At 44.0% G+C, this 24,999-nt stretch overlaps 1 protein-coding gene across 2 annotated transcripts in view; it reads right to left on the reverse strand.

Annotated features, from left to right (window-relative positions):
- The window catches only part of VPS13A (vacuolar protein sorting 13 homolog A), a 273,789-nt gene that overhangs the window by 208,749 nt on the left and 40,041 nt on the right, over positions 1-24,999 (reverse strand). For both annotated transcript variants that reach the window (XM_026652410.2, XM_026652411.2), the window contains exons 11-15: positions 16,484-16,611; positions 16,105-16,211; positions 14,628-14,799; positions 12,553-12,615; positions 5,393-5,528 (exon numbers count right to left, since the gene is read on the reverse strand). In XM_026652410.2, coding sequence (XP_026508195.1) covers positions 5,393-5,528; positions 12,553-12,615; positions 14,628-14,799; positions 16,105-16,211; positions 16,484-16,611 — 606 coding nt within the window. The remainder of the gene's footprint in view (positions 1-5,392; positions 5,529-12,552; positions 12,616-14,627; positions 14,800-16,104; positions 16,212-16,483; positions 16,612-24,999) is intronic.

Genomic DNA, 24,999 nt, shown 5'->3' on the forward strand with positions numbered 1-24,999 from the left:
AAAACTTATGACACTTTCTGTTCTGTCTGCTGGAGAACAGGTCCACTCGGGGGGCTCCCCACTTCTGGAAGAGCATTCTGAGAACTTCCGAGTAAAGGGACCACTCGTGGTGAGAGAAGAAGGACCTTCTGAGATGATTCGCCAGCTTGTTCTGGATGCCGGGGAGGTGTGAGGCTTCCAGGTGGATTACATGCTGGATGCAGAAGTCCCACAGACAGAGGACCTCCTGATACAGAGCTGACAATCGAGCTCCCCTCTGCCTGTTGACATAGAACATAGAGGCCGTGTTGTCCGTCAACACTTGCACCACCTGGTCAGACAGTTGGGGAAGAAAGACACCACTAGCCAGGCGGATGGCTCTGAGCTCCCTGACGTTTATATGCAATGCGAGCTCCTTTCAAGTCTATAGCCCTTGAGTCCGCAGTGTACCAAGATGCGCTCCCCAACTGAGGTCAGATGCACCCGAAATCAGGGAGACCATGGGTCACGGGCTCGTGAACGGCACACGTTCCAACACCAGAATCAAGTGGGACCACAACTGCAGAGAGGAAAGTACCTGCAAAGGGATCGTGATGACCCTGTGTAGGTGATGTCTGGCCGGGAGTAGACCGACACTAGCCACATCTGGAGGGGACGCAGCCTGGGTCTAGCATGTCAGACAATGTATGTGCATGCTGCCATGTGCCCCACTAGTCTGAGACAGACCCGGGCCGTGGTGAGTGGATGGGCAGTGACACTGGCAATCAGATCTGACATTGCCCTGAACCTGGCATCTGGCAGGAAAGCTCTGGCTAGCATAGAGTCAAGTATCGCTCCGATAAACTCTATCCATTGGACCGGGATCAACACTGATTTTTGTTGTTTATCAACAGGCCCAGAGCTTGGTAAGTGGCTTGCAACATCTCTGTGCTGCACTGGACCTGGACCCTGGAGCGGCCCGTGATGAGCCAGTCGTCGAGGTACAGGTAAATCTGGGTACCCCAACATCTGAGGTAGGCCGCTACCACCAACCTGCATTTCGTAAACACCCTTGGCACCATTGCTAGGCCAAAAGGCAGCACTGTGAATTGGCAGTGGGCGGTCCAAACTATGAAATGTAGGAACTGTCTGTGTCCATGAAATAGCAATATATGAAAGGCTCTGCACTCCTGAGCGAGCAGATGCTCATGAGAAGGGTCCCTGAAGAGGGATGTGGGGGGGGGAGTAGAAATGAACTGGAGGGTATATCCCCCTGCTACTGTGCTGAGGACCCACTGGTCTGATGTTATAGAGACCCAGGCAGGGAGAAAGGAGGACAAACGGTTGGAAAATAACAGGGGAGCAGGATCCAGGACACAGGCTGGAAGGTCACTCTCGAGAGCACCCTCAAAATGCCCGCTTGTTACCCGTTGATTACGGGTGGAGCTCGAGTGAACTAAGGGTGCCAGTTGATGGCCTTGCCGGCACTTATAGCCCTTGCCCTTTTTGCAGAAGGGCTCTGACCAAGGTGGGGCTGTTGCGGTTTAAACCGCTTCCTCGCTAGCCCCAATGTGTATAGGCCTAGGAAATGCAAGGTAGCCCTAGAATCTTTCATGCCATGTAATTTACGGTCTTTTTGCTCTGAAAACAGTTCCAGGCCATCGAACAGGAGGTCCTGGATGGATTGTTGAACCTTCATCGTTAGGGCTGACGACTGCAACCAGGACAGCTGACTCGTAGAAATGCCCGAAGTCATGGTCCGGGCCGCAGAGTCTGCCGCATCTGAGGCCACTTGGAGGGCTGCCCTCATCGAGGATAGCCAGGAAGTCCTTCCTGGACTCCTCTGGCAGCAAATCCATAAACTTGGACACGGACTGCCAGATATTAAAATCATAACGGCCAAATAAGGCCTGATGATTGGCTGCTCTCAGTTAGAGGCTAGACATAGAATAAATTTTTCTACCAAAAGAGATTGAGCCTCTTTGCCTCCTTGTTCTTAGGCATCGATCCCAGTTGGCCCAGGCTATCACGCTCATTGGCTGCCGACATAACAAGTGAGCTTAGGGTAGGGTGGGTATAAAGATACTCATACCCCTTTATGTGGATGAAGTATTTTCTTTCCGTCCACTTGGAGATGGGGCGCAGGGAGGAGGGTGTCTGCCGTAGGGCCTTAGTAATTTTCACCACTCCCTCGCGCAATGGAAATGCCACCTTTGAGGGGGCTGCTGCACTTAGCACATCGAACAGGGAGTCTGAGGGCTCCGCCAGTTCCTCGACTTCCAGACCCAGGTTTGAAGCGTCCCTCTTCAAAAGCTCCTGATGGGCCCTTGCATCATCCTGGGGAACTGCGTGAGATGGCCCTGTTATCACCTCATCGAGTGAAGACGAGGAGGAGGCAGGTACAGGTGGGTCTGCCAACTCTGCCGCTTCTGCTAAGGAAGCCTTGGCCAAGGCTGGCTGGCCCTGGGAAGCCTGCTCTGACTCCATGTCCGAGTCGGGGGTGGGCGGGAGACTGTCACTGACAGTCTTTCAGACGTCCCTGAGACCGACCTATGCCCCTGCAATGGGTGAGGAAATCCCCAGGGGTTCCATAGTTGCCAGGGGGCCAGCCACTGGCCCTGGGGCCATGCTGCCACTTGTAGCCCAGAGAGGAATGCCAATGCCCCTGGTAGGTGGCCTTGGCCCGTGGGCCTCTCTCTCCCCCCGCTGTCTGAGCCTGAGGGCGGGGGGAGAGAGAGAGAGAGAGAGAGAGAGAAAAACTTGTCTGGGGGACCAGGACGGTATCAAGACCGTTTGTCTACCCCGATCCCGTGGGCTCTGGCTGTGGACCTCCATTGAGGACCTGTATGGGGGCGACGGCTCTCGGTGCCGCAAGCCCGGTGACCAGCGGCAACATTCAGTGGATTGGCAATGGAACCCCAACAAGTGACGCCTCATGCTTAGACAGCGGTGCCACTCCATAGATCGGGAAAGGAGCGAGAAGACCAACATGTCGGAGACTGGTGACGTGGATGCAGGTAAGGACGCGCTGTGATCCGAACCTTTTGAGGCTAGACTCATTTGCCTGACGCCTGTTCGTTTTGTGTGTGTCCGTTCTGTAACTTGTCTGTTTAAAGTCTTGCATCATGCTGCGCTATCTCTATCATTGTTTACTTAGGCTATAAGCTGGGGGCGTAGGGGACTGTCTGTTTTGTGGTGTGTACACGAGGGTCTTAGACCCAACGGTTTCCTTGGAACAGCCTCGGTGAAATTACTGGGACATCCGTCTGGCAGTTAAACACTTTTAGAGTGCTAGCCCAGTATAAAAACAAGTTTCGGATGACAGGAGATTATTCAGGCAGAAACAGAGGCTGAATACCCTTCCCCCTCCCTCCTCTGGCTATTACCCTTGACCGAGTTTGGCAGAGAACTGTGTTGTTTAGTCTTGCTCAGGTTTAGGCCTGTATTGCTCTACGTAAGGGCAGTCAGCATAACAGATCTCTGTTGGAGGGTTTATTTCGGGGCCTTCAGATTCACAGCTCTGGCTATTAAAAAGAAGGCCCCCCTGTTCTATTTCCCCACAGTGCCCACGTTGAGCATGGTGGCAAGGTGTGATATGGAAAAGAGTCACCAGATGGCGCCAGACAGCTTTTCGGACCCGTAGCTTTAGTAGGAGTTTGCAACCCTGCCGGATTTGTTCTTGGAGCCGAGAGCTTCGGTGCCGTGCGCAGCGTTGGGGTGGAGGGCTTCCCTGGAGCTGGCTGTTTTGACAGTGCCGGTGCGGACAGTGCCTCAGTGCCAGAAATGGACCCGGAGCCACTGAGGAGGTAAAGGGCTCACTTCGGTCGTTCACAACAGGAGGCGGCGCCAATAGCTGCTGTTTCGCCTGGGGACCATCCTTAGACTTACTCTCAGGGGCTGAAGTAATCAGTCTAGGAGCAGCTTAGTGCCTCTTGTCAGAGGCCATTAGCACCATAGATCTAGCCGGGGATGGCATTCCTGCAGTTGGCACTGCAGGAGCTGAGGGTAGGACTGCTCTCTTCTTAATGTCAGCCCGGTCAGAGGATGATCTTCCCTTACTCGGGCAAGGGGAGTGAGGGTCGGCAGATGACCTTGCTGAGCGTGAGGGTCTCTCCGGTAAGGAGTAAGAACCGGGGTCTGACGCTGGTCACAGGGACTTTTCCATGAGGAATAGTTTGAGTTTAAGGTCCCTGTCTTTCCTTGCTCTTGGCTTTAAGCCCAAACAGTGGGAACACTTCTGGGAAACATGTCCCTCTCCCAGGCAATGGATACACTGTGTGTGGCTGTCCATTATAGAGAAGGCGGCCCCGCATGACACTCACCGCTTAAACTCGGAAGAGCAAGGCATAAGGGTGAGGGAGTGGCTTCCCTGATGGGAATTAGGGAAAACAAAAACAAAAATAATTTTTTTTTTTTTTTTTAAGGATGAAAGAAAAGAAAAGAAAATGAAGGAGCTAACTAATTATGAGAGGGAAAAACAGATAAGAGACTATCTACATAACGAAGAGGGCTCTGGTAAACTGTTCTATTGCAGACCGTAGGTGGCAGAGAAGGAACTAAGGGCGGTCAGACCGCACAGTGCTATTTATACTATCCATGCACAGCGCGGGGGAGGGGAGTTGTGCATGTGCAGTCCGACAGGCACTGCTATTGAAGATCTCCAACTCCAGATGCAAAGGCGCAGCTGTACCTACAGTGGAGCACCCATGGGGACATCACTCAAAGAAGAAAGTTTTTTTGGCTTAGCTTCCCCCTTCCCAAAGCCTTTGCAGGTCATCTACCAGATAACCATTTAAGTGAGTTGCACTGTAATAAAATATATAAAATGACCAGATTATGAAGGAAATTAGGGTGAACAAAAATAAGTTACTTTGCAGTAACTGATGTTTTCTATCCGAGTCATCTCTCCAATTCCCCATTCTTAGTACAGCAGGCTGATGCAAATTCCAAGAATGGCAGAGGGGAGAAAAATCCCAAAGAAAAAAAGGAAAGATTTATAAAAGTACAATTAGAAATCTAGAGGCTTCTCAATGTGCAATAATATCCTTGACAATAATGGTAGAAGAAAGCCTAATAACAAAGATTTTCAGAAATACAACAAGGAGTCTGGTGGCATCTTAAAGACTAACAGATTTATTTGGGCATAAGCTTTCGTGGGTAAAAAAATCTCACTTCTTCAGATGCATTTTTACCCACGAAAGCTTATGCTCAAATAAATCTGTTAGTCTTTAAGGTGCCACCGGACTCCTTGTTGTTTCTGTGGATACAGACTAACACAGCTACCCCCTGATACTTGACAAAGATTTTCAGGCATCTTCTAATGGGAACAACATTACAAAAAACTCAAGACACTTTGGTTCAGACCAGTTTTTCCATCAAGTCCCATTTATGGACAGAGAAAATTAATTCCACTACTAAAATAAAATGGACATACTTGCACCCTTTATTTCTTGTTTCTTCTCATCGTTTTTTTCTCCTGACCAACCCCATATCCAGCTGAACCAACCACCAGAATTTTCATCATCTTGTTTTACCCCTGGTCTGTAAATCTTTAATCCAGCTTTAGTTACCTGTGATTAAAAAAAAGTTCACAGTTAAATTCTATACGAGTTAGACAGCAAGTAAAAGATATAAATACAAGTCATGCTCCAATGCCCCAGAACAACAAGGATGACTTCATGACAAAAGTGACATTTATTATTGGCTTATACAGAGGCCCCCCGACGTATGCAATCGTTCCGTTCCGGAAAGCCTTGCGCAACTCGAATTTTGCGTAAGTCGGAAACATATACCCGTACATTACGCAAAAATTTCCGCAACTCGAAAATCCTATTTTTGGCTTACGGAACTTTTTCCGTAAGTGTGAATTTGTGTAAGTCGGGTCTTGTGTAACCCAAGAAGCATCTGTATACTTGCTACAGTTTTTTGAAGCACGCTGTAGGCCTGATATCAAATATCTCTCCATTTTCATAAAGGCAACCCACTGAAGTGAGGGATAGAGTGGAAGGAAATTAATCTCTCTCAAGTCATCAAAAGCCTCTATTATAAGATTTCTACATAAGACAGACATTCTTCTCTCAAACACAGCTACAAAAAATATTCCATGACAATTTAATATATTTATTATACAACATATAAAATGTTAATTTTAATGTAAGTTATTTAGGATATAAAGTTAAGCACTACAAAGCCAGAATAGGCCACATTTAGGCTTGCTCATACAACTTCAATTCTGGTTCGCTGGCCATCCAAACTATGCATTGAATAAGGTAGCTGCTCTGCAAAAAAAAAAAAAAAAAAAAAAAAAAAAAAAAAAAAAAAAGTACTTGATTGTGTTTTTAAAGACTATTGTCATATTTCATATACACGGAGGCAAAATTAAGGCAACTGGAAAGCTAGCATCTCTTAATTTACAAGTGCTTGACTTTGCTACCTAAATAACATTTTTAAAACATAGTTTGTACCTAGTTTCGTAGTTTTTTCCCCAAAGAATGGACTGATTTAAATCCAGACAAATTAAATCAAGTGGAAAACCTTGAATTAAATAATTAAAATTAATCAACTTTTCCATTTGTAATTCATTTTTTTTCCTAAAGAAAGGTGCACTCTCATTGATTGCTATAACTGCTAAAACACACTGATTTACAACTAAACAGACCCTTTATTCTAGATTTGGTACATCTTTTCGCTACCTAGGATGGTTCACTATAAATAAGGCTGCAAGCCAGTCACGGATTCCATAATTTCTGCAGCTGCAGCGGCCAGCGTGGCTGACCCCGGGACCAGCTGCTCGGGCAGATCCGAGACCAGCTGCATCAGCCGCTGCTGGAGCGGCCCCTGAGCCAGCCGCTCGGGCGACCCCAGGGCCAGCCACACCGACCGCTGCTGGAGTGGCTGCGGGCACCTGGCCCCGGGAACCACCCAAGCAGCAGCACCCTAGGATCAGCTAAGGTTTAGCCAGGAGTATTTATAGTAAAAGTCATGGACAGGTAACTGGCTGTGAATTTTTATTTATTGTCCTTGACCTATGACTTTTACTAAAAATAACCATTACTAAACCTTAGTTTTAATTATAAATGTTTATAATAAGCAATTATGCAGCTTAATATTGTCAGATTCTTAATTGCACATTTTTAGCATGTTAGAAAATGGTGAATTATAAATTGCTTATTTATTAGAAAATTAACTGCTCATGATTTGTGTCAAGTTGTTTTAGGATGGTAACTGCAATTTAAACAGAATTTTAAACAAACTATTTTTATTAAACAAAACCTTAACTATTTTGGATAATAAACGTCTCTCATTGAAACATGTTTTACATTTACAACTGAATGATTTGTTAAAAAGAGGGCTTAACCGTAGTCAGTGAATTAAACTGATTATTTCAGATCAGTCTGGGAAAAAAATATCAAATATGCCTAGTCGCTTAAATCTCTTGAAAATGGACAACAGCATAATGAGAAGTAAAGGTGTGGACTGAAGACCAAGTTGCTGCTTTACAAATGTTGACAACTGGTACTCAAGCCAGGAAAGCTACAGACGCTAATAGATACCTAATTTTCTAAAATGAACTCCACCACCATACACTTTGTGACTACCCAAGGAGCAACTAAATGCCTGCTTGGAAGAAGCAGCTGAACTGGATGAGCTCACTGACACTGAAGAGGAGGGCGGTGGAGAGCATTTTCTATAATTCCTTCCCTTTTCCCTAGGCGGATCTCGGACACTGGGAGCAAAGTTATGGTGTTAAAAAGGTTGTTGCTGATTAAAATGCTCTCTCTTCGTTGCTGGAGTTTAGATTCCAAGAGATTTGAGTGTTGCCCTGGAATCTTTAAGGTTGTGAAGCCGGTCAACAGTTTTCTTGGAGAATACAGTAGGACCTTCAAGTGGAAGGTCCTATAGATCTGTTGGATTTTTACAGGCAGTCCCGATGACTGTAATCATGAACACCTTCTCATAACACCTTCTTATTTGGGCCACCAAATCTGCACTATCCAAAAACTACCCTGAAGGGCTGTTCTGGTGACCAGTTTACCCTCCTCCACCATTACTGAGAACTCTTGCTTGCAATCCTCTGGTAATTTGTCCTTCAATTCTGCAATGTTCTCCCAGAATAACAGTCATATTGACTGAGGAGCTCCTGCTGGTCTGTGATCCTGATCCACAGGTCCCCTGAGGAATTTCTGACCAAACAAGTCTGATTTTTTTGAGTCCTTGCTATTAGGCATGGAGGCTTGTTGTCTTTCCTACTCATTGGCAGCTGCCACCACAAGAGAACCCAGAGAGGAGTGAATGTAAAACTGTTCATACCCTTACAGGGAATGAAGTATCTCTTCTCAGTTTGTTTTGCTTCTGGGAGCCAGTGACGAGAGTGTCTGCCAAAAAGTCTTGACCAGCTCCATGACTACCTCACCGACTGACAGAGCAACCTTAGTCAGGGTAGTAGACACTACAATGTCCATCAACTTGCAAGAACTCTCATGTACCTCTTCTGCATGGATGCCAAGCACCAAGGCCACTCTTTTCAGAAGGTCTTGGTGGGCCCTGTGGTCTTCTGGAGGAAATCTCCCACTGAATCAATAGCTTCATCTGTTGATGAAGATAAGGATGCAACCGGCATCTGAGGTGGTGGCAACTCTGTAATCTGTGGTGGGAGAAGCTACCTGAAAAGGACCTGGTTGGCTGGGACTGGTCACGGTACCGGACACAGAAGTACCCAAGTCAGGTATCGAGGAATGATGTTCCCAGTGCCGTCATATCTGATGTGCTCCCCACAGCTATTGAGACGGCTGAGGGGATGCCCTGGCTGGAGGAGGGATGCCCCATGGAGCCCAGAGCAGCCTCTGGAGTCCCAGGACCCATCCTTGTACAGACACTCACCCCTAAGGAAAAGACCAATGTTGGGGCTGTTGCATTGTCCATGGCTCCGACGACCACGAAGGAGGGTAAGTGCTGTGTCCCAGGTGCGATACAGAGGACTGCACTTCTGAGGTCAAGGCCAAGGAACCAGAAGTTTCCAATAATGAAGGTACTGATGCAGACAGTACCGGAGAGAGGTATCCTGAACCAGGGGGTGGCAGTATCAGAAAAAAGTCATGGGAGATTTCCCTCTTAATAAAACTGGATTGAGAGATGGTATAGATAGTGGTACCAGGGGTTCTCAGTGCGCTGAGGCAAGAGCTGTGGGAGAAGGAACTGGATGGATGGTTTCCAGTTCTGGTGAAACAAGTACCAAAGGTTAAGCAAGTTTCTTGCAGCTGCATATGCCTCTGGGACACATGGGAGTGGCATTGAGTGTTGGGCTCCTCAAATGTCTCTTCGGGGAAAACTTTGACAGACGTGGTACAGGCTCCAGAGACAGCGAACCCCCTTTCAGAAGGTGAGGCTTCTGGGATAGCGCACTCTGCCAAACACTTAGAGACAGTGCCTCTATCTCACCACAGTACCAAGACTGATGAACAAGACGAAGAGCTCACGAAAGGTCTGGGTCTCTTCTTCAGTACCAGGGATCAGGACGGAGGGGCCAAAGGTACATCTGGTGGAACACTATGTAATGACGCTGAAGTACTTGGGCACTCTCTCCATGCGATGACTTGGCGGGAGTCAAAGTGCTATTTCCATAAGCAAACACATAAGCCTCACTGCTCTATCCTTTTTCCAGCAGGATTTGAAGCCATTGAAAATGTGATATTTGTCACTACTGTTGGCCTCACCCACGCACTTCTGGCAGGCTAGATGAAGATCACCAACCAGCATGGGCTTTCAACATGTTCCAAGGACTTAAAACCTGGGAAGCGAGACATCATTCCAGTACCGAGCCTGGTACCAAAAAAATAAAAAAATGATCCCAAAGGATGCAAAAAAGAAAACCTAACACTAACTTACTTGAGAAACTATTTATGAGCGAGGGAGGCACTTAAGTAAACAAGTCTGAGATGCTCCGACAACCGTCACTGGTGGAAAGAAGGAACTGAGAAGGACGGGGAGACTAAACCCTCTTATACCAGCACACAGTGGCACACGGAAACAGGGGGCACTTGAGCCAGCCCGACAGGGCAGGCACACACCTACAGTGGAACTGACATGTTCAATCACTCAAAGAAAAAAAAAACACCACACTTAATTTAAACCAAATAGAAAATTGATTTAATTACAAAAATCAGATATTTTTATCCACCTTTGGGTGGGGGGGAGGGGCGTTAAGAAAAGGTACAAACAAATTCTATCATGTAAAATTATAACTGCTCCATCATGCATCATCAGCAAGGTTTGAACACTGAACCTTTGGCATTGTTGGACAGACCTCCATTACTTGAGCTACAGGACTATACTAAAGCAGCTGGCAGCTGAAGACTGTTGTCCCAATGCAGTATGAGCAGCTGGCATCATGTACTGCAACCAGGGAGTGGTCAGGGGAAATCACACACTCCCAAACACATCTCTATACATCCCAATCCTGGTGGCATGGGGGTAGGGGGCTCATGTCCCATGTGGAGACCCAGAGGGGAAGAATGGAACACTATGACCTAGTGCAGTGGGGCCTAGTGTTGTGGCCATGCATAGGGAGCCCAGACGAGCTCTCTCCTCTCCTCCCACCCCTGCTGTTCCAGCATGTGGGGCTGCTGTTGCTTTGGCATTTCCCCTTTAGAAGGATCTTGCTAATTTTCATTCTGATATACTGTCAAAATCTGCCTCAGCAATGCAGCAACAAAAGAAAAAAGGAGATATTTAACAATTTACAAGGCAGCCAAATATGCATGGAATCTCATGGGTCAGAGAGAAATCCACTTTTCTAACTCGAAGGCTTTCTCCCTGTCAAATTTCAAAGACATATTGCAAACAACTGAGGCATTAGAGTACCTCTAAAAAGGATGCAATAATCTCTTATAATGGAAAGTGTTAGGCAACCTAAACTTAAGGGTTGCTACCAGCTTCTCCCATACTACTACTTTAATTTCTAAACAGTATTGAAGTTACAAGATATGTAAGGTGGTGTGCTACAATAGGCTAAGCTGAAGCAGAGATTTTTTCAAGGGAGTTTACTGAGGGATAGTTTTCTTCACTGCCTCCATAAAAACAGTGAAGTAGGATGCGCGGACAGACTGAGCTTTTCTGACATGTTTGGCTTTCTTCTGCTGCTGGAGACCATTTTTTCCACTGTGATCCTCACGTTACAATGAAGGAGCTCAAAACAATAGCATTTTTTCTGATATGAAATCTTTTGTTCTATTTTGTTTCTTTATCCAAGGTTTGAACAATTTTTTTAATTTACCAAATGGAATGCTACCCCAGAAATCTGTCCTTAAGCAGGTTATAATATAAATTCTCTACCTGTATAGTGAGCATACAGATGCTCTCTTATGCTACAGTAGTCAAAAAGATTAACTAAAGCAAAAATACACATCTATAAATTGGGCAGCAAAGCTGTTTAAATTCATAGGGGTCTATTCAGAGTTCATATTTATGAATTTCTACTGATAAAAAAAGCTAGTTTTAGACATAAGATCAGAAGCATCACTGTAGAATAAGGCTCATGAGGTCGACCTATCAACTCACTATGAGGTAGTTTTTGCCACCCTTACTCTCGCTTGAGTTGTGTTTTAAGGGAGAAAAGCCAAGACTCCATGAAGTCGACTAGACACTATTCCAGGGGTCGGCAACCTTTCAGAAGTGGTGTGCCGAGTCTTCATTTATTCACTCTAATTTAAGGTTTCACGAGCCAGTAATACATTTTAACGTTTTTAGAAGTTCTCTTTCTATAAGTCTATAATATATAACTAAACTATTGTTGTATGTAAAGTAAATAAGGTTTTTAAAATGTTTAAGAAGCTTCATTTAAAATTAAATTAAAATGCAGAGGCCCCTGGACCGGTGGCCAGGACCCAGGCAGTGTGAGTGTCACTGAAAATCAGCTCGCGTGCCGCCTTTGGCACACGTGCCATAGGTTGCCTACCCCGCACTATTCTATTTCCAATCTATTTTCTATGAAAGATGCTCAGATACTATGTTAAGAACAAACACTACAAAACCCTAGGAAAGATAAATCTAATAAAAATTTACTACTAACCAAGTAAAGGTGGCAGAATCTGACCTTATGTGATTACAAATGTGTGGTTATTTTGTGCTACTTATATTTGGGACAACATCTGCCAGCAGTAATCAAGAATGTCAGGAACTTTGTACTGTACCTGAAATAGTGGTTTTAGTTCCAGTCATTTGTCCAGAAGGAAAAGAAAGAATAAAATAATGAAGTGTGTACTGCAGCTGAGAAAAAGGTAAGTTATGCAGTTCTATACCCATTACATATTCAGAACAAGCCGTATGTGCTAAAAATAGAAAGAAATTTGCTGCAGGTTATTTAAAGAAGATTATGGGGCCAAATTCCTGTTCACTCACGATGCTGCTTGACAACGGACTCAGCCCAATCACTCACATGTAACTATCAGTCAAAGACAGGAAGACAATGAGCAACTGAGCAAACTTTACAATTAAAAGGCAGGAGTCAAACAATTTATCTGCCTAAGAACTCCTCAACCCAAAATCCCATTTTATATATTACTTTATTTTCAGTGAACTTAATTATAGCAATTTTACCTCAACTTCTGCCTGTTGTCTTGCTAACGTGATGTTAAATATATCCAGGGTCTTTTCGAATTCCTAGAAAGTAGGTGAAAAAAATACAATATTAACTGCTCAGGTAATAAAAATGATACATGATTCAAATATTTAACGACGTCTGTTATTGTTTTATTCAGTATGCTCCAACTTTCTGTATTGTTTTCCCCAAACCATCTGTTGTGCGAAGTAGCATATTCTCCATTACCGAATAATTCAAGCACTTTTTTCCTTATTTACAATATATTTCACGAACACAGCATTTTTAATAAGCTCTACCTGCGTAACTTTATCTGTACTGTTTTGAATTTACTTACCAGCACTGTCATTTGAAGATAGCATCCTATCTAGATTCCTATTCTGGGGCACAAGACATAGTAGTCCAACATACTGGTTATTTCTGCATACCCCACATATTACCCTCTGAAGACATGATTACTATAAATACTGTACTGTCGTCTCCAACGGTTAGTTCCATTCCACCTTACCTCTAAATGGTCTAGTCTTTTAAGAATCTATATAACATAATAAATACTAATACCAGGGTAGTCAATTATTTTTGTCAAGGTCCAATTCTTGGGCAAGGTATAGTCAAGAATTCAGAGAAAATAATAAAAAAAAATAGTAAGTACATAAAAATATTTTTGGGTTCATGCAAAAGCATCTAGCAGTCCAGCTTTGGCCCGGGGTCAGCCTACTGACTACGCCTACTAATACTTTTGATGATCCCTACGTGAGAATTCATCTATTAATGATGCTACCTTCTGAAAACAGTCACTGTGTACATTTTTATAATGTCTTGCAGCCAAAAGTATTCACAAAACAACAAAAATGGATGTAGAGAACTCTCAACTGGAGATTGCAGCCAAATGGTATGCACTACCATGAGGCATGAAGAAAGGTTTAAAAAAAAAAAAAGGACTTAAATCCCCATTCAAAAGGACTAAACACTTTACAAGGTTTGTAGCTCAACTGGAAGAGATATTTACAACTGTGTGAATTTTGAAACTGGTGTTACTGGTTTGTGCAAAAATTGTATTTTGGAATGAAACCATTTGACAAGTGGAGGGCTCCTAGGTTGGAGAGGAGTGAAGGAGCAAAGGATGAATATAACTGACAGGAAAAATAAGATTATTGTAAGGGGAACGTGGCCTCCAAGTGGTTTCTACTGTTGACACACCCTTACAGAATTAACACTACAATTTTAGAATGCAAACCTAACTACTCAGTCATCACCAAGCATCTCCATAGTTTATACTACACCATCGGCAGGAATGGTGCTTTACAGATACAGAAGATGGCAAACTCTCTGTGAGCTTACCATCTAAATTATACAAATAAAACACACAAAGGCAACACACAGTTAGCAGGAGTGGCAAAGACGAGAAGAGGTAAGATATATTACTTACTTTTATTGATATATAAATATATACAGTATAGTGCAACAGATTAAAAGAAAACTAGATCAGTTCATGAAAAATAGGTCCATCAATGGCTACTAGCCAACGTGGTCAGGGATGCAACCCCATGCTTGAGGTGACTCTAAACTTCTGAATGCCGGAAGACAGGCGTGGATCTTCCCAAAATTGTCCTGTTTTGTACACTTCCCCTGAGCTCTGATATCGACTATTCCTGGAGACAGGATACTGGGCTAAATGGACTACTGCTCTGACTCAGTATGGCAGCTCTTATATACAACTCTAATTATTATAATCTTATACTTTGTTATATAGTACATAGGTCTTTCAACATAAATCAAGCATTTCACTTTTCAAGGCAAGAACCAGAGGAAAACAACCTCCAATTTTCTTCACTCTATTCATTAATTTAAGGACTCATTCTGCCACCCTTACTCAATGTAATTAGTACAACTGTGCTACTTACAAAGCATATTACTAGTCAATGTGAATAAGGTTGCAATATCAGACCTTTAGTAAGTTTTACTGAATTTTACTACTGAACTTCTGACCATCTGTGTCTGACCATTTATAGCTAAGAAATTAGCAAGATACTTTTAAATTCGGGTGCTCAATATCAAATTGAAAATTGCTAACCTCTAACAATTTTACAATCTCTTCACTAGGTTTCTTTGATGTTATCTTCATTTTATACATCTCTTTGTAGTTCTTCACTTGTTTTCTATGGTGTCGAATGTGTTCCCATGACCACATATTAAGCTTGGGTTGAACATTTACTTCCAGAATACCTTTAATAATGTATTTCCACCTAATGCAAAAACAAATTAAAGTGTTTGTTATATACCAGTAAAAGTTAAAAGCACTTCTTTCCATATTCCACACTGACCCATCTCCAAAAAAGATGGGACCAAGTTGGACAAGGGTGTAACACCCAGGGCCGACGAGAGGGGGGGGAAGCCGGTACAAATTACCGGGGCCCGGCGGTCTGGAAGGGAGCCCGGGGCCCGGCTTCCCCCCCCCCCCACCACTCTCGTCAACCCTGTTTAGCTGGTCCGCCCCAGCTGGGGGGCCTGAAAAAAAATTTTCACCGGGGCCCAAACCCGCTCTCGGCAGCCCTGGTAACACCTTGTCAAATACCAATCCTCTGGTCCAACAGAAGGGTATCACTTAACGGTTTCCGTTTTTTTCTCAGAGGTTAATAGGTTGCTTTGTCCTAATCCTTTGAAGTACAAGTGTTTTCTGCAAACCTACAGGGAGCTTCTGAAAAAAGTGCATGCCACTTTTATCTTCACCTCCATGCAAAAAGATTATAGCTAACAGTAGTAATCTTCAACTAATGACCTCCAAAGCCACACTGGAGTTTCATCCTCAGACTACAGATATCAGAATGCTATCAGATTCAGAAGTTTCTAGAAATGTGCTGCTCAAAACAACAGTTGCAAGCTTTGAGTAAGTATGCTGTATTTACTGTATCCTAGCCTCTCAATGATTCACTTTTTTTTAAACTATAAAGTATTAAAAACCAGAGCACAGTTGCACAAAACCCTTAAACTCATCGGGAGAAGAGAGTGAGAGTGGATCTACCCAGGATAGTATACTCAGAATGACAGTCGCAGTAAATCCCTTTTAACCATATCCTAGCTACCTAAAAGTGAGTTATGTCTCCGGGGGTTTACTGTTGGCCTTGACATATGCAAGGAAAGCAGTTTGCATGAATTCATTTTGGTTTGTGGATGTGTACATGCCCATTATATCATCACATATCCGTTCAGATTAGTTCCTCTCTTGTAAATTAAAAGTATATTGAAATGGACAAGAATCAATGTATTGCCAGTTTCACGGAAGCTGCAATGGCAACAGATAAAAACTTGTAGTGTGATACACTGTTAAAATCACGATACACTTCAAGATGCCACAAGCTAACTTAGGAGGGAAGGAGGAGAGGGAGTGTAGGGGGAGAAGTAGATCTACAAAATGTATAAAGTAAAACTCAGATAAGCAAAAATTTCTGTGGGGAATTTATGCAACACACTCTCATTTAAAGAGGAAAACTATCATCAGAAAATTATTTCAAGTAAACAATTTATAAAAATGTATTTAAAAGAGATTTTACCACATCTTGGCATTGTTGTGCAAAAGAACATCGGGTCTGTACTTCCGGTATGGCAGATTTCGGGTCATCATATCAATAGACTCAAGGAGCTCCATAATACTGAAGTACTATGCAAAATATACCAAGTCAAAATGTTATAATTTGCAGCAAGACTAACACAATATAAACCAAAATGTCTCCAAAGCAGTATTGTTTAAAATCAAGCACACTATAGGGTTCAAAGAGGTTTAATTTAGTAGGTTCCTTTTAATAGAACATTTTTTTCTGAAAGTTTTTATACTATTTATTTCTGAAAAACTCAGCAGAAGAAGTTCCAGACTAATAAAGCCACTGATATTTTTATTGAATCAAACAACTGAATCTCACAAAGAAACATTACCTGTGGTTTATTGAACTCAATGGCTATATCCTGTAAATTTACATCTAAGTCCATTTTTGGTGAAGAAAAGTCAAAATCAGATCGAGGATTCATACGGAGTTTGGCTTTAGCGGAAATTGGACGGAATACTAGAAAATAGAATTTTAGAAAAAAGTGTGAATTAAACAAAACAAATGTGAAAACAAGTAAGTTATTTAATACAGTCCAATATTTACACAGGATAGACTCCACTGAAAGTTACATCATGCCATTCACTTGAAACACCACATTTCAGAACACAAGAATTGCATTAAGGCAACTTAAGTATACTGTACTCAATTTGAACTGAGCCAAACCCCAAACCAGTGGACATTTGAAAGGGAATTTCTTTACAAAATTCTCTTCAACAGAATCACAAGTCAATTTCAAGAAGTAATCTCAATTTGCAACAAAACTTAAGTTTTATTTGCCTCTTATGATGCTGAGTTCTCTGTTGCATTAGGAAAAGCATTCAACCATAATATTTATTTCACTACACCAATTATTACCATATGACAAGTACTATTCTCTAAAATTTTACTGGTGATCTCAATTTGCACCAATATATTATAGAAACGAGGCTATTCATTGCTTCGGGTATGGTGTACCTGCACGGATATTAATTTCACTTAATCTTCAATTCAGCAAATTGAAAATGTCAGAAAATGAAATACTGACAACTGATGAAAACAAACTTTGGTAAACTGTCATTTTCTGTTAAAGGGTGAATGATTTACTGACATTTCAAGCTTCAAATCTAAGTCTAAGTAAACATCTACATCATATTTACACAGGATGCAGGAAAGTACTAGGGAGGAGCAGTAGAAAACTAATAGCTGTCTAAATATTCAGGGCAGGTTTCTATTCATCATCTGGCTCCCAATTCTGCAAGTTGCATCTGCATAGGTAAAACCAGGCACCTTTGTGGATACAACTGCATAGCTGGGGCCTTAGTGAAGGTTCCAGGATAATAGCATTAAATATGTGAATGCCAACATCCAACTATTGTACATAGCATCCAATTAATTTATTAATCTTGTCATTTGACAGTGACCTGCAAATCTCTTCACAAAATTCCTTCATAACTATAACATGTTGCCTACTCCTCACTTAAACTGGCAGTTGGGGGCACCCAAACACATTTTTCAGTGAGATTTGTAGGTTACTTTTAAAAAGCTATGTTTGGGGTAAGACTTTTTATCCACTCCGGTATGCAGTCTTAGATGTTGATTACTTGTAGCTAAAACTGAGATATAATTTATACCTGTATTTATACTAAAGATAATTTCTTCCACTTCAATGGAATTTTTCTAAGATTGCTTATATTACACAGAGTCCAAAACCACAAAAAGCTATATTGTATAGCCATTTCTGCTACTTTTGATTCTGGAGAAGATCTCTGTTGTAGATCTACACTCTCTAGATCTAATCAAGGAAGAGGCATCTGAGCAATGGATTTCCTCCAGTCTCATTATAGGAGGTGGGGTAAAAGGATCAAAACTGATACACGCATCCAATATCACCCTTTGCTGCTTCCCTGTGTCTTGAGAACCGAGTCCTTAGCGATACTATGATTTCTGTACAAGATCCAGGTCTCTGGGAACTGGTACTACAGCTGGATCCATTGTCACAACCAGGTGTTTCTTAGCTCTACTGCCAGGTAATGATCCTCTACTTTGTTCTGCTGCAACAGGAGCCAAGGAAGTTCTTGTTTGTGGACTGGCTCTGCTCATAGAGGCAGTTTTCCACTGATGGCTCAGATTTCTGATCCACAAGTTTTGGGTCTTTTGCAATTAACTTCTTAGAAGATGGATCTGACGAGGATTTCAGTACTGACAACAGATTATGACATTTAGTCTTGTCCACAAATTCATTTGACACCAAAGCTGGTCTATGCTCTCTCTCATAGCCAACCATACTGTCCAATTGCTGGCCTCCTGAAGGAGTAAGGCTTGTAACCTGTTCTGTCTCTCCTTTCATGCTCTCAGGATAAAGGTGCTGCAGATGAAACACCTGGAGGGTGAATGTCCTTCTCTGAGGCAGGTAAGAGAGCATGTTTGTGCATCCAACACTGGAAAAAACAAAGAGCAAGAGGCGCAGCATTTGAAGCCTAGTTATCTGATCTTCAGATCCACCATGAGGTCTTAGTCCAGAGTCGAAGCTTATTAATGTTACGTAATCTATAATAAAAACTAAGTTACTAAGCTAATAAAACCCTATACTAAGTAACTGCTTAACAGTAACTATTTAAAAAACAGTAGAAGTTATCTAAAACACAGAATGTTTTACATAGTGCCAAGAAACTATCTTGGCACTATGTAAAAGAAGGATCTGGACCCAAGGTCCGGAGTCATTTCTAATCCATCACAGTTGGCAAGTGGAAGGAACTGAGATGGCTGGAGAGCAATGCCCTCCCTTTTATAGCAAACAGGAAGGGGCACGTGAGCATTCCAACAGGCACTGCTGGTCAGATTACAACATCTGAGTTGCACACAGCCGGTGCATCTCATGAGTGGGAATATGCAGAAGCCACTCAAAGGAGAATTTAGAGTATTCAGAGAAACAACCATCTCCTTTGTTATTCTAAATTCCTACAGTAAGCTAAGATTGTGTACATACAGTTTCAAGCAGTTTTTGAAGGATACCTATGACATAAGCATAAGACACCAGGACTCAACACAAGTAACACTGATTGATAAATAATTAGGGCTACCATATGTCCGGATTTCCCCGGACCTGTCTGGCTTTTCGATCTATAAATAGCCGTCCGGGGGGATTTCTAAAAATCTAAAAATGTCCGGGATTTCCCCCCGGTCGGCTATTTATAGATCGAAAAGTGGCGCCAGTCGGCAGCCAAAGCCCCTTCTCGGCTCCCCCCGTCCCCTGCAGCCTTAGCACGCCCCCAGCCCCGCAGTTGTCTTCCCCCTCCTCCCATCCCCTGAACGCTCCGCCCCCCTGCTCCTCTCCCTCCCCTGCTTCCTGCGAATCAGATCTTCGCCGGAAGTCTGAAAAGAAGCAGGGGCAGGCGGGCAGCAGCAGGTAAGCTGGGGCGAGGGGGACGCGAGGAGGAGGGCTCTGGGGAGGCGCGGCGCGGCCCAGTCCGGCCCCGGCCAAGTGGCTCCGGCCCCGGCCAGCCCCAGCCCAGCCCCGACCCCAGCGGCTCCGGCCCGGCTCCGGCCGAGCACCTCCGGCCCCAGCGGCTCCAGCCCGGCTCGGGCCCTGGGGCACCGGCTCCAGTTGCGGCCGAGCAGCACCGGCCAAGCACCCCCGGCTCGGGCCCCAGGACAGCGGCCCCGGTTCCGGCCGAGCACGCCGGCCCTGACCCCAGCGGCTCCGGCCTGGCTCGGGCCCCAGGGCGGCGGCCCCGGTTCCGGCCAAGCGCACTGGCCCGGCTCAGGCCCCAGGGCGGCCGGCCCGGCCCCGCCCCGGCCGAGCACCTCCGGCCTGGCCCCAAGCCCCGCGACTCTGGCCGGAGCGCAGCCCGATTCCTGGGCTCTTGTTAAAGCCGGCCCTGGTCAGGGGACAGTTGGATGGGTCAGGAGTTCAGGGGGGGCGGGGCTGTCAGGGGGGCAGGGGTGTGGAGAGGGTTGGGACAGTCAGGGACAGGGAGCAGGGGGGGTTAGATGGGTCAGGGGTTCTGGGGGGGCTGTCGGGGGGCAGGGGTGTGGAGAGGGGTCGAGGCAGGCAGGGAGCAGAGGGGGTTGGATGGGTCGGGAGTTCTGGGGGTCCTGTCAGTGGGCGGGGAGCAGTTGGATAGGGCATGGGAGTCCCGGGGGTCTGTCTGGGGGCGGGGTGTGTGAATATGGGATGGGGGTGTGGATAAGGGTCGGGGCAGTCAGGGGACAGGTAGGGTCCTAGGGGGGGCAGTTAGGGTGGGGGGTTCTCAGGAGGGGGCAGTCAGGGGAGAAGAAGCAGGGAGGCTTATATAGGGGGTGGGATCCTAGGGGGCAGTTAGTGGCAGGGGTCCCAGGAGGGGGCAGTCAGGGGACAAGGAGCAGGGGGGGGGCTGGGGGTTCTGAGGGGGGCAGTCAGGGGGTGGGAAGTGGGAGGGAGTGGATGGGGCGGGGCAGGGGTGGGGCTAGAGTGGGGCTCCTCCTCCCCGTGTCCTCTTTTTTGATTGTATAACCCTAAAATAATACCAGAAAATTATTCTATTTTTGTACAGTATATTATTTTCTTTTGGAAGGTAGTAATGCATTCGGAATGATATGCTTTCATGGCAGTATCAAATAATCTATAACAACATATGCTAAACATCTCTGTACAGTTAAAATATATTTGTTACAGTTATGCCATTGTGATTGCCAAGAGACACCAAAAAATTTTCAACCATAGCAAAATGTTAAATGAATACAGTATAAGTTTCAAAACCCAGTGAGAACACTTTCAAGAAAGAAACCTAAGTAGAAAGCTGAAAGATTTACCATTCTTTAAGACAGACCACATGGCTGCTCTGGAAAATTTACAACCTCAACAAGAAGTAAACTTGTATTTTCAAAGGATTATTGCCATGACAGACCATAACAGCCACAAATGCTTTGCAATGTAGCATTTACAGTCACGGCTAGCTTTAAGTTTTTGGAGAAGACAAGCAAGATGATTATTAGGGTTACTTTCAACACCAATACCAGCCTCATCTGCTGCAGAAGTGCAGCCCACCTATTTGAGTAGTTTTCAACATCTGAAGATTTTTTTAAATAATTCTTCAAAAGCATCTGCTGGAGGGATGCATATGCACATACTGGTGAATTTTAGGTTATTTTCTTTACCTTCTCGCCAAGTCTACAGAATCCAGAGTGAAGAATGATATTAACACTCAAAATGGCCACCCTCATACGCTCAGACTTCAAAGTCAGAAGGGACCATCGTGATCATCTAGTCTGACCTCCTGCACATTGCAGGCCACAGAACCTCACCCACCCACTCCTATAATAGACACTTAACCTCTGGCTGAGTTACTGAAGTCCTCAAATCATGGTTTAAAGACTTCAAGTTACAGAGAATTCACCATTTACACTAGTTTAAACCTGCAAGTTACCCCATGCCCCAAGCTGCAGAAGGAGGTGAAATACCCCTACAGTCTCTGACAATCTGACCGGAGGGAAATTCCTTCCTGACCCCAAATATGATGATCAGTTAGATCCTGAGCATGTGGGCAAGACCCACCAGGCAGATACCTGGAAAAGAATTCTCTGTACTAACTCAGAGCCCTCCCTATCTAGTGTCCTGTCTCCAGCCATTGGGGATTTTTGCTACAGTCGCCAATGGGCCACACGCCTTTGTAGGCAGTTTTGTCATACCATCCCCTCCATAATTGTATCAAGCTCAGTCTTGAAGCCAGTTAGGTTTTTTGCCGCCACTGCTCCCCTTGGGAGGCTGCTCCAGAACTTCACTCCTCTGATGGTTAGAAACCTTCACCTAATTTCAAACCTAAACTTGTTGATGGCCAATTTATATATATTTGTTCTGGGGTCCACATTGATGCTTAACTTAAGATCTTCTCTCTCCCTGGTATTTATCCCTCTGATGTATTTATACAGAGTAATCATATCGCCCTTCAGCCTTCTATTGGTTAGGCTAAACATGCCAAGCTCTTTGAGTCTCTCTCAGAAGATAGGTTTTCCATTCCTCAGATCATTCTAGTAGCCCCTCTCTGCACCTGTTCCAGTTTCAATTCATCTTTCTTAAACATGGGAGACCAGAATTGCACACAGTATTCCAGATGAGGTCTCACCAGTGCCTTGTATAACGGTACTAACACTTCCCTGTCTCTACTGGAAATACCTCACTTGATGTATCCTAGGACTGCATTAGCCTTTTTCACAGCCTCACCACATTGATGACTCACAGACATGCTGTGATCAACCTATATACCCAGTTCTCTCTCTTTCTCTGTCGCTTGCAACTGATAAGTCCCCAGCTTATAGTAAAAATGTTGTTGTTAGTCCGTAAATGCATGACATTGCATTTTGCACTAGTAATTTTCATTCCTTTTCTATTACTCCAGTTTACAAAGTCATCCAGATTCTTGTCTGTTATTCCAATCTTCCTCTGTATTGGCAATACCAAAAAAAAACTTTAACTTTGTGTCATCTGCAAATTTTATTAGCGCACACTTTTTGTGCCAAGATCAACAATAAAAATGTTAAATAAGATTGGCCCCAACACCAATCCAAGGAACTCCATTAGTAACCTCCCACCAGCCTGACATTTCACCTTTCAGTTTGACCCATTGTAGTCTCTCCTTTAAACCAGTTCCTTATCCACCTTTTAATTCTCATATTAATCCCTATCTTCTCCAATTTAACTAATAATTTCCCCATGTGGAACTGTATCAAATGCCTTATTGAAATCACCTGACATTTCTTTCAAACTCAAGAAGATACAGGACATCTGCCATGGAAATACAATAAGATAAAGGAGAATATGTAACATTAACTAACCTAAAAGTTTATGCATATCTGTCTCTTCTTCTTCCCTCATTTTCTCTACCTTGTTTTCCAACTATCATTTTCTTCCCCCTCCCTGCCATCTGACCATTTTCCTTATTCTTCTTTCCCTTTTAGCTCATCCATCTTCTCTCCTCTTCCTTTTTGAAATTCTTCCTTTGCTCTCCTCTAACTAAATTATTTTTGACTCACCTCTCTTGTTCTCTTCCACATACTGTATTGGTCCTTTGCTATTTGCTCCTCTTTACACTTGATTTCTGCCCTCTTTGATCCTTCTATATTTCACAACTTCTCCTCCTTCCCCTATTCAGTGTCAAGGTCTCCCACGGTGCCTCCTTTCTACTCTTACATGGGTTCATCCTTCCTCTCTCATGTACGGTCTCTCCTGTCTTCCTCAATTTGTGAGAGATTACTGTAAAGTATCCCAGTTATTTGCTATCTGCTAGGGACATATCCAGAAGCCCAGTGTCCAGTACTGCGGTGCTCCTAAGTTCCACAAAGAAAGGCATGGAACTTGGCTGTAGTAGTCCCCACATCATCATGACCTTCCATCCCTACCTGGCTTTACTGCTTCTGAGGGTGTGGGGGATTACGGTCAGGTTCCTTGACCCTTTGGCTTCTCTGATGTGCCAGCAAGGGAGCTCAGAGCTCCACCACTATTGCTAGGGATTGCCCTGATAATTCCACAGAGAGGCAAACAGTCTGAAAAAAGTTCACAACAGACCTTAAAGCTGTTGGAAACTACTTGAGTAGTCCCTCTTCCGGCCTCACAACCCAGGGGACCCACGTTTGCAGGCCTCACAGACCAGTCCTGGACGACTGTAAACGAACGAGGTGTAGGAACAACTGAATAAGCGACAAACTGGTATTTTTGTGGAGAGAAGGGAGAAGCAGGGGAGACTCAATGAAGCTTTTCACCTTGATGACCCTGTAACCAGTTAACATTATAACTGCAATTTTTTTGAACACTAAAAATAGCCAAAAGTATTGTTGACATTTAGAAGTTACAAAAATTGACATTTCACATTTGCAGGCTCCAAAGGCAGACCTTCCTTTGGTTGTATTCTTCCTTCTGCAAATTTACCGTGAGCATACTTCTCAGAAAGACAACGTATGAAAAAGTGTATTTTGTGCAACAGACTAACTGTTGCACAACAGACTAACTTTACAATTAGTGATGCTCCTCAAAATGAAGTCCAAAGGAAGTATGAACGTGAGATCACAATACAACTAACAGAACAATGCATTTTTACTGACTGACACTTATGGGTGGCTGCTACTGTACCTATTTCCAAAAAATACCCTCAATACAATTTAGTTAACACTAAAACTATTGGTCCAGCATCATAGAGAGCTGTATTTTCTTCATTTAAGTGTCCATTATTACTTTAAACGCTTTTGTTATTTTAAAATTCAGCTCATCTGTTATATGAACAAGGAATGGTGACATTAAACGTATGGTTTATAATTGTTGTCTATTTTAGTTCTTAAGCAAAAACATTTCTGTAGAAGGAGTTTACATGCTGTAATGGCTGTGGCAAATGTAAAGACACAAATATAATATAGAGCTCCATTGCAGAAAAGAATTACTATATATACTTGTTCATTAGCCCGTTCATTTATAAGCCGACCCCCCAAGATGGTTAGGTAAAAATAGCAAAAACTGTATCACCCTATATTTCAGGGGTTGGCAAACTTTGGCTCCTGGCCCGTCAGGGTAAGCCGCTGGTGGGTCGGGACGCTTTGTTTACCTGGAGCATTCACAGGCACGGAGCCCCTCAGGTACCAGTGGCCGCGGTTTGCTGTTCCCAGCCAATGGGAGCTGCCAGAAGTGGCGCGCCACTTCCCGCAGCTCCTATTGGCTGGGAACTGCGAACCACGGCCACAGGGAGCTGAGGGGCTCCATGCCTGCAGATGCTCCAGATAAACAAAATGACAATGTATTAGAGATTCAATTCAATGATTCCATAGAGTTTAAAATAATCAAATTTTGGTGTAGACCTGTTTATAAGCCGACCCCCGCTCTTTGATGCGTCACTTTTTTACCAA

Source organism: Terrapene carolina, unplaced genomic scaffold (genome assembly GCF_002925995.2).
Source record: "Terrapene carolina triunguis isolate 2854851 unplaced genomic scaffold, T_m_triunguis-2.0 Scaffold113, whole genome shotgun sequence".
In the NCBI taxonomy this organism is placed as follows: Eukaryota; Metazoa; Chordata; order Testudines; family Emydidae; genus Terrapene; species Terrapene triunguis.